Source organism: Herpailurus yagouaroundi, unplaced genomic scaffold (genome assembly GCF_014898765.1).
Source record: "Herpailurus yagouaroundi ecotype Mexico unplaced genomic scaffold, PumYag 191, whole genome shotgun sequence".
Classification (NCBI taxonomy): domain Eukaryota; kingdom Metazoa; phylum Chordata; class Mammalia; order Carnivora; family Felidae; genus Herpailurus; species Herpailurus yagouaroundi.
In genome coordinates, this window is record NW_024412422.1 from 9,865,851 (window position 1) to 9,876,178 (window position 10,328).

At 49.9% G+C, this 10,328-nt stretch overlaps 1 protein-coding gene across 1 annotated transcript in view; it reads right to left on the reverse strand.

The window, feature by feature from the left end:
• The window catches only part of TPCN1 (two pore segment channel 1), a gene marked incomplete at its 3' end in the record, with an annotated part of 58,184 nt that overhangs the window by 21,608 nt on the left and 26,248 nt on the right, over positions 1-10,328 (reverse strand). The window contains exon 3 of the mRNA XM_040443466.1: positions 4,744-4,871. Within this exon, the coding sequence (XP_040299400.1) occupies positions 4,744-4,871 (128 nt within the window). The remainder of the gene's footprint in view (positions 1-4,743; positions 4,872-10,328) is intronic.

The window sequence follows — 10,328 nt, forward strand, 5'->3', positions numbered from 1 at the left end:
GCACCCGTGGGTTGTAAAGGGCCGGGGCGGGCCAGCAAATACAGCGGACTCCTGGCTTCCCTGCTCCTCCCTGGACGAGGCGGAGAATGTTCCTTCCCCTTCTTCAACTACCAGTGGGCTATGACACGCGTCCTTACTCACAGGGCTCCTGTAGGGCACTTAGGATGTCTGGCATACAATAGGCTCCCTGTTGATATTACCTGTTATTATGATTATAAATGGTACTAACATTGAGAAAAAAAGGAGCCTGAGACTACCTCTCTATATATACATATAGGAAGTATGGTGCTGAGTTGAGAGCACCTGCCTCTTTCACTTCTTGACTCACCTCCTTTCCGAACTCCTCCACAATGACAGGCCTTGCCCTCATTCCTGAGCTCCGACAGTAATGGGACAGGGGCTGACCTTGACCAAGGTGCCCACCCGGCCAGGCACCAGGCTCAGCCCCTTACCTGAGCCCTGGACACTCCTTTACTCCTGACCACATCCCCTCTCTGGCAGGGGCTTTCATTGTCCCATTTGACAGATGAGAAAATCGCAGCACAGAAGCTTCAGTGGCCCCTGAGCTCACAGAGCCGCACAATCACCAGATTGTGATGAGCCTCCTGCCGATGGCAGGGCCCTGGGGACGGTCCACTTGTGACAAGCAGATGACACCCTAGGGCCAGTGCTGACCCTCCCTGTTAGGGTCAGCCTTCTGGTGGCTGCGGGGAGGAGTCTTCGCTGCCCCCCTGTAATTGGTGGGCACAGCGATAAGGGTCACCCCACCCCATCAGCTCTCCCCCATCAGCACCCCGTCCAGCAGCCAAAGCCGGTAATGTTCCACACGCGTCGTCTTTAGTGCTTCTGAACTAGGGGCAATGCTGCCCCGCCCCCCGCTTCCTCCACCCCATCCCGGCCTGGAGACGTTTGTTCATCACACCTGGGGGTGCTGCTGGCAACCAGCGTGCAAATTCCAAGGATGCCACTAAACATCCTAAGATGCACAGGAGAGGTCCCCGTGCCGAAGAGTTACCCAGCCCCAAACATCAGGAGTGCTGAGTTGAGGGCACCTGCCTCTTTCACTTCCAGAACGAACACTCAGCATAGACTCTTCCCACTGGAAGGACTCTTCACTTCCTGGAGGGGAAAGTCGTGGAGCAGGAAGGGACACCCAGGCCCCCTGACCCAGAGCCCTTCTGGAAGCTCTCCAGCTGTCTTGGAATGAGGTCAGACCTTCAACTATTCCAGCTATTCGGCTCCTCTGGGACGAGACCACCCTCTCCGTCCTCACAACCCTTATTCCGGGGAGGTGAAACACACCACAGTGATTCCTGCGGAAGAGGCAGCCAGGCTGGAGGAAGAGCGGCTCTGGGCCCAGAGGGGCAACGCTGTGCGTGGAAAGCATGGAAAGCACTCTGGCCTGGTGGGCTTCCGTGCCACCCCGAGGCCGCTTCAGCTCACCAAGCCTGTGTCAGGACAGCAGGAAAGGCCGGGGATGCGGTCCAGTGCTCACCCAGCACGATGCCTGGTACACACAGGAGGTGTTTAATGGATGTTCGGGAGGATGATCCACGCCTGTAAGAGACCACCTCTCCAGACCCCAGCCCGTCCTGGGACTTCCCAGTAGCTGGGAGGTGGGGAGCTCTGACCTCGGCTGTGGTTTGCAGGGTGGCTTTGAACAAGTCACTTCCCTGAAGCCAGAGACATCACTAGCTTCATTACCAAAAAATAAAGACAAACCACAGACTCGACAGGGGCAGGCCAGACAAAGGGAACAAACATCCCAGCAGGCAGACAGAGGGCAAGCCGGCAAGCCTCACTCGTAGCCCTGTGATCTGTGCAGGGCGGTGGTTTTTACCACCACCGCCATGGCCGGGGAGCGGTGGGAGGACACACAGGGTGGCCCGGGAAGCTTCTGGTTCGAATTACTGAAAAATGCAATTCTTGGGTAACATCTTCCAATAAGTAGCCAGGTCTGGCTAGAGGGAACCACCAACAAGGGGGGGGTGGGGGTGGGGCGCTCAGGCTTTACCTCCAGGACTTGGAATAGCCAGGAGAGCGGATGAGGTCTCCACCAACAAGGATGGAGGAAAATACTAGTCACATCACTGGATTCTGATCCAAACCCCAAGGAGAACACTGGCCTTATTTCCTCACTGCGAGGTGCCAGGACCACAGAGCTCCCGGCTCCCGAGGGTGAGTGAGTTAACAGGTAAAATTTGGGAAGAGAGGAAACCACAGGCCCCAGGTATCTTCAGAGGAGCAAGGGGCCAACTATCCGAGCGTACCCACAGCCTGGTTCAGGGGCCATGCCGCAGCTCAGCGGCAAAGCAGGAGAAAAAGGCCATCTGACAACAGCCAAACCCACCCCACGCGAAACAGCCGTGAACTACCGTTCAGAGGCGTCTGAGTTCTGCTTGGATTTTTATTAAAAAAAAAAAAAAAAAAAAAAATGATGCGTTGTTGGTAAACATAATTCAAATAATACACGGGATTACAAGGCAGTAAAAATTCCGTCAGCCAAAGATAATCACCTTTACGAGTTGGATGAACAACTTTCCAGATGGGAATGGGGATCTACGCACAGGTGTATGCTGCTAGATACGTATATGAACCCGTGTGTGTGTGTGTGTGTGTGTGTGTGTGTGTGTGTGTCTGGATGCATAAACGTTATGTAAAAATTATCATACTATACTTGCAGTTCTGTGGCCTCTTTTTCCACAACGGGGGGGCCCATTTTCAAGTGGATACACGTGGCCAGGTAAAGAAATAAAGCAACAATGTATAGAAGAGAAGCACTGTTTGAGGTGAGCTGGACGCGGTTTACATCCACGCTCTGTAACTTATTAGCTGGGTGGCCTTGGGCTCGGTTAGCCCCTCTGAGTGTCATTTGCTTGTCAGTGAACGGGAGATGATCAGACCACCTTGGAGGGTTGTTAGACTGACCAGCAGGTGCCCACTTAAAGGCAGATATTTTCACTACTGATGTTCTCACCTGCTTAAGGAGTGAAGGAATTACCAGACTTCTCAAGTCCCCCAAGCCATCCGAACTCTGTGTTTTGATCCATCCTGTGCTTAGATAGCGTCTATTCAACCTTAAGGTGACAGTGCACAGAGTGACCCTGCGGCACCCTTCCAGATCACCGACAGGCATGCCCGAGCTTGCCAAAATGTCCCGGAAGCATTTCTATCGTTTTCACCTGAACCAAAATGTATCTGGTGAGGAACACAACTTATGTGATGCTGCATAAAACAAGAGAAGCATAAAGGGAGCTGAGCAACTATGAAATGACTATCCGAATTTAATGAAATCTTTAAAACACACACACGCACGCACACGCACACACACATGCATATTTGCAATGTGAGAGCTGCTTCAAAGAAAAAAGATTAGGGAAAATTATTATTCAAATGAATTTAAGAAAAATTCCACTTCCCCATCTACACTCTTACTCAGTGCACACAGGAAACTGACATTTTACGGTGACAAGAATGGCAAGATTATAGTGACTAATGCTACAGACAGTGAGACAGGCAGTTAAGAGGCAGTCTCCCCCTTGGAGAATATTTGATAACTGTACATCAAGGGCCCTAAAAATGTTGCTTCCTTCCATCTGGTAAATTCCACTTCTTAGAGGCTTTCCTAATAAAATAATCCTGGATCTTAAAGAGAGAAAGAGAGAGAGAGAAATAGCTCGATGCATGGATTGTCCTCGGATTATAATTTATAATAGGGAAATGCATAATATATAATAAGGGAAGTATAAAAGATGGGAAAATATCCAGCCTTTTCAGGACAGTTTACATAAATTAGGATCCATTTATCAGATATAAAGCCATTATAATTTGTTTCTAGGAATTTTAATAAACATAAGAAAAAAGCTTCTGTCACAAACTATAAAAAAAGCAGATTATACAACTGTACATATCACGTGACTTTAAAATTACAAAACACAGAAAACCCCTGTATTATTCTTTTTTAATAAAATTTTTTAAGTTTATTTATTTTGAAAGAGAGAGACAGCATGAGTGGGATGGGGCAGAGAGAGAGAAGGATAGAGAATCCCAAGCAGGCTCCATGCTGTCAGCACAGAGCCCGACACAGGGCTCGAACTCACAAAACGTGAGATCATGACCTGGGCCAAAATCCAGAGTCGGATGCTTAACCGACCGAGGCACCCAGGCACCCCTTATTCGTAAATAATGTTGACAGTGACTCAGGTGAATGTTTTTGCCACATCCCCTTTGTACCTAAACTTACTGCAGTGGGCATGTATTACTTCTATAAAGAAAGTATTGTTTTTATTGAAAAAAAGAGGGGGGAAAAAAAAAACAAGAACCAAGAAAGAAATAGCAAATGTGAAAGCAACAGCAAATTAGGCAGGAAAGGAATAAAGGCCTATCTCTAAGTTCCCATACCAGGCCGACCAACCCCTGCTACAGTATTATGTTATTTCAAGAACTCCCCCTCGAGAACTGACCGTCAGTGCCTGAGAATGGGGAGCGAGGCAGGGAAGGCCAAGCGGACAGACTCAGGGAACCTTGGGGACAGGCAGGGCCAAAACCGGGAGTCACAGGAAAGCCCACGCACATTGCCCTCCCTGTCTGGGCACGATCGGGCTGGCTCTCCTCACTGAAAGTTGAGACAGGAGCAGGGACAGGGACCGGAGCCAGAACTGAATTTCTGGGCACGTAGCAGAGGCCCGGGTACCCTGCTCGACCAACAGGCACCGAGAACAGATCCTGATCGGAGACGCTCACCTGGAGGTAGATTGCTGCCTCTTGATAGTTGATCTCCCAGTTGTGTCCGGTGGGGCTCGATGGGGGACTCTCACCCCCTGAGCCTAGACTGGGGGCCCGGGAGTCGTGGACGGCATAGCTGCCTCCATCTGCGTGGGAAGAAGACAGTGATTCACTCACAACCCAGGCTCAAAAGGATAAAGACACCACTCACCAGAAGGAAAGGCTCGTACGCTCACACGTATATCCCATTATCTACAAGTCAACGCTGGATCCCGTGTGATAATAGCAAGAATTAGCATGGCTAGTTAGAAATGTTTTCATTCTCTTGTTAAATGAAAAAGGCAAGTGCAAACGAGCACATACAGTATGCTATCTTTTGTGTAAAGAAGGGAGGAAACAAGAAAACTTACAGATATCTCTCTTTTTTTTTTCAAAATTTTTTTTCAACGTTTATTTTTTTGGGGACAGAGAAAGACAGAGCATGAACGGGGGAGGGGCAGAGAGAGAGGGAGACACAGAATCGGAAACAGGCTCCAGGCTCTCAGCCATCAGCCCAGAGCCTGACGCGGGGCTCGAACTCACGGACCGCGAGATCGTGACCTGGCTGAAGTCGGATGCTTAACCGACTGCGCCACCCAGGCGCCCCTACAGATATCTCTCTTTACAAAATAAAGAAAACAGGAAGGATAAATTAGGACTCACAGAAATCAGTGACTTACAAGGGGAGTGGGGAACAGCGCAGAAGTGGTCACTCCCTTTGCGTGAGTGATCTTTTGGTACGCTTTTGACTTTTGGAAGCATTTTAACGTTCCACTTCGTTAAACAATAAAAATAATCAGATTTGTTCCCCGGTGCCGGGTCCTCTGTTGCTTTTCCCTGCTGACACCCATGCCCTCTTTGCTTCCGGTAACACTGATCCCCACCTGCCTTTGGAGAACATCCTCTCCCTACTTTCCACCCATTCTTTGTATCTGGCCGACTCCACCCCTGGCTCTCGGGCAGATGACATAAAAAGCGCCTCATCTCCCTGGCCAGGGACTGGTACAGGCTGTCCCAGGCCCAGCCAGTGAGGGCTGAACTTGGGATCTTTTCCTGGACCACTCAGGAAGGAGGGGCTCTTTCTCTGTTGCTGCAGGTGGCTGAGGAAAGCCTGCCTGAGAAAGGAAGCCGAGAGAGAACAAAAGAATCACAGCGATAACATCAGCTGCACCCCTGGGATCAAACTGTGTCTGATATCCACCTCTTAGCGTTTCCAAAATCTGAGCCCATAAAGATCCTTTTATATTTAAGCCGTCTGAATTGGGTTTGTCAAAACCCTCAAATGTGTCTACTGATACCTGGCAAGCAAAGGCACCAATTGGGGAGATTTACTATCATCTAGGATAAGAGTTCGGTTGCCCACAATTCACACTCAAACTGATCCACCTACAGGAAAATAAAGAATGAAATATGTTTGGATAAGGAGATAGGCAGAGATGACAGGAAGCAAATATGTAAAACTCACAAGCCAATCGGAAAGGGCGGGAAACTGGTAGGGTTCCTAGGGCTTCAGGGTCATAACTGGTCCTTTCTGACCTTGCACTGCCAGCCAAGGTCAGCTGGATCCAACAAAGCTCTTCTCCACGCACTTTCAGAAACCATTTTATTTAGATATATTGGACACACAGTAAAAATGCACAATTTGACATGTTCGGATACATGCACACACTTGTGGAACCATCACTTTCATCAAGACTATACATCCATCGCCCCTTCGTGCCCACCCCGGCCCATCACCCCCAGGCAACCACTGATCTGTTCTGTCACTGTTAGATGAATCTGCGTCTCTTAGAATTTTACACCGATGGAATCATGGAGCACGTATTCTTTTTTTTGTTTGGCTTCTCTCTCTCAGCATAATTATTCAAAACTCATCCGTGTTGTATGGCGTGTGGATGGCTCATTCCATTTTTTTTTTGCCGAGCGGTACTCCCTTGTATGGACCTATCGCGGTTTATCCACACACCTGTTGATGGGCACTGAGCTTGCTTCCGGTTTGGGGCTGTTTCAAATGAAGTTGCTATGAACGTTCATGTGCAGGACTTCGTAGGGACACATGTTTTCATTTGTTTTGGGTAAACACCTAGGGGTGAAATAGCTAGGTCGTATGTTTAACTTTTTAAGAAACTGCCAACCTGCTTTCCAAAATGACTGTCCCATTTTACACTCCTACCTGCAGTGCAGGGGGGGTCCCGATTTCTCCACGCCCTCACCCACACCTGACACGCTCAGTCATTCTTACTTCTGACCATTCTAAAAACTGTGTGATGGCATTGCACGGTTTTAATCTCAATGTTTTTACTTTGCATTAGGACTAATATTATTGAGCGTCTTTCCATGTGCCTGTTGGCCACATGTACGTCTTCACTGAAGTATCTTCAAATTTTTTACTTGTTTCTTCACTGGGTTATTTTCCTATCTTTGAATTTTGAGAGTTCTTTTATATATACGCACACATATTCTCTAAATATACGCAAGTCTTTATCTATTATTAATATACTTACTCCAGCTTTTGATTATTTCTTTTGATGAGTGATTAGTGTGGCTTTCTCCACTCTTTTACTTTTAATCTCTAAGCATCTTTATATTTAAACCATGTTTCTTTTTTTTTTTAACTTTTAAAAATGCTTATTTATTTTTGAGAGAGAGAGGGGGAGAGCAGGGGAGGGGAAGAGAGACAGGGAGACTGAGGATCTGAAGCAGGCTCTTGCTGACAGTGCAGAACCTGACGTGGGGCTCAAACCCATGAACTGTGAGATCATGACCTGAGCCAAAGTCGGCAGCTTAACCGACTGAGCCACCCAGGAGCTCCTAAACTGTGTTTCTTGTAGGCAGCATACAGTTTGGTCTTGCTTCACCACCCCCCGCCCCCATCTGAAAATCTCTGCCTTTTGATTGGAGAATTTAGGTTACTCACATTTAATGTAACTATCAATATAGTTAGGTTTAAATATATCACCTTTGCTATTTATTTTTATAGTTCTCCCATCTGTTCTTTGTTCTCTTTTTCTGCCTTCTTTTGGATCACTGAGTATTTATTATGATTCTGTTTTATCTCCTTTGTTGGCTTAGCTGCAAGACTTTCTTTTGTCACTCAGAGGTCACTATAGGGTTTAGAGTACACATTTTTAATTTACCGCAATCTACTTTCAGGTGATCGTGTGCCACTCCATGTACAGTACGCGAACCTTTAACAGGACACTTCCCTTTCTCCCCTCCCAACCTTCAGGCTTCTGGAAGCGCAGGGACTTCCAGTTCACAAACTTACTCTGGATCCAGCTTCCTCTCCATCGCTAGGACGTGTAAATAGGACAATCTTTCTGGAAGGAACTGCACCAATGAGGCCATCTAGGTAATGAGTGACCACTATTGCAGGCTCCGTGCTCCATGCTGATGTAATCTGCACAATCCCAATCTCATCATCATAAATTCTACAACCTGAGGAGGTGAAGCAACTCACCCAAGGTCACACAGCTCTAAGGGGCCAGTCGGGATTTGACCCGGGGTAGCCTGGCTGCAAAGCAGGTGCATTTAACCACTGTGCTATACTACCACCTTCTAAGAAACAGGAGTCTGGGAGGAAGGACAGCTGCCAATGGTTTTGAACTAGTGACAGCACGCATTTGTTGAGGCTTACTGCATGCCAGAACCTATGCCGTGGCAGGTTTTATTCTCCAAATATAGCCACAGAACGATCTTTCATCCTGCGTGCCCTTCCAGAACCTTTGCCTGTTCCCCAGATGGGCGGCGCCCCTGTGTCTGTCCTGAAACCAGGTGAGCCTCTGTGACTGCCTTGACCAGTGTACGATGGAGGACAGAGTGCTGGTGACTTCTGAGGCCAGGTCACAAAAAAGCTTCCGCCTTTTTCTACTGGGACCCTTGCTCCTGGAACCCAAACACCACGCTGTGTGGAAGCCCATGCAGCTGGTGGAGAGGCCCGTGGAGGAGAAGCAAGGCCCCCTGTCCCCAGCCCAGCTGAGCCCCCCCTCCCCCCCCCAGCCAACAGCCTGCACCACCTTGCCAGTCAGGTGAATGAGCCACCTCAAAACCAGATCCCCGAGCCCCGGACAAGTGCCCAAAGTGACACTGAGTGGCTCAGACATAAGCCCCTCCATCGGGCCCTGCCCAAGCTGCAGACTGCTGCACAGAAGATCTTAAGAGAACATCTGCTCTTAAGGCACTAGGTTCCAGCGACAGATAATCGACACATGTCTGAGTGCTTTATGCCAACTGAGCTGTTTAACTCTCACAACCATCCTACGAAGGAGGTACTACTGTTCTACTTCAGACTTGAGGAAACTAAGGTGCAGGAAGGCTTGGTACCTTCCTGAGGTCAAGCAGTGGGTGGCGGGCAGGGCTGGGATACCAAGCTAGGCGACTAGCTCCTAATCGGTACCCTCCAAGCCGCTCGAGGATGAAAACTACAGCAGCAGGTTCCCTCACTAGATGGAGGTACAAGCAGGAGGTAGGACATCTGGCTGCAGCGTGCACTTGACCATTCTGGTCCTTCTACCCAATGCCGACATTCCCCGCCTCCGATCCCAGTGTCTATTTCTGAAAGAACTAAGCCCGAGGCGGAGACGCAAGGAGGTCAAACCGCCTTCCCGGATGCGCTCACGTGCCTCCCACGTAGAAGCCGCGGGCAGGCCGCTGCGTGGTGCTGTGATCTCGCGTGCCTGTCATCCACGACCTTCACGTGCCACGGCAGGAGCCTGTGCCCGCGACACGGCAGTCCTAGGTGAAACGAGTGACGGGGCCGGCGCGGGGTGGGCGGCGACGAGCTTGCACAGATGGCAGCGGACATCAGCGCCACTCCCCCAGCCGGTGCAAGACTCTGGCATCTGCGAGAATCCCCGCCTCGGAGGCCCCCCGTGCGAGCCTCCCCAGCCCTTCCTCTCTCTCGGGGGGTCTCAGCAGATGGGTCCAGCTTCCTCCGCCCAGCCGGGAGCTCCCTTAGCCCATTTCTGGTGGGGGAAGGCGCCTGGCCTGCCTCAGTCTCTCCCCTTTGGCCCTCGCACTTACGCTGCACACCGCTGTGACCAGTCCGCGTTTGGAAACTGCCACAGCGTCCCCCAGCGCAGGCACCTCACTCACACCCACGCCGGCGGGTTTTGCCTGGGAGCGGGTGCCCTGCGGCATCCCGAAGCATCCTGCCTTGGCTACCATTTTCCCCTCGATGCTGCAAACAGCCCCCCTCCGGTCTCTGAAATCCACAGGGACCGCTGGTAAGACACGTGCTCCTCAGCCACAGATCCCACTGGGCTGGCCGGTGTGTGACAGGAGACATGGCGCAGGGCTGCAAAGGGCAGAACAAAGACCAGGGAGGGGAGGCCACAGGGAGGGCCTTTCTGCCAAACAGGGTTGCCCAATGACGCCCTGGGCAGGGGGGTCTTTAACTGTCACGCTTGATTTGCTAAAGTAAGTTAATAAATGCTAGGCTCTATGCTGGGTACATCGCTGTTATTTTATCCAAATAGGATCTGTAACTTGGAAATAGTTTAGTAAAAAAAAAAAAAAAAGGTTTTTTGAGAGAGAGAGAGAGAGAGAGAGAGAGAGAGAGAGAG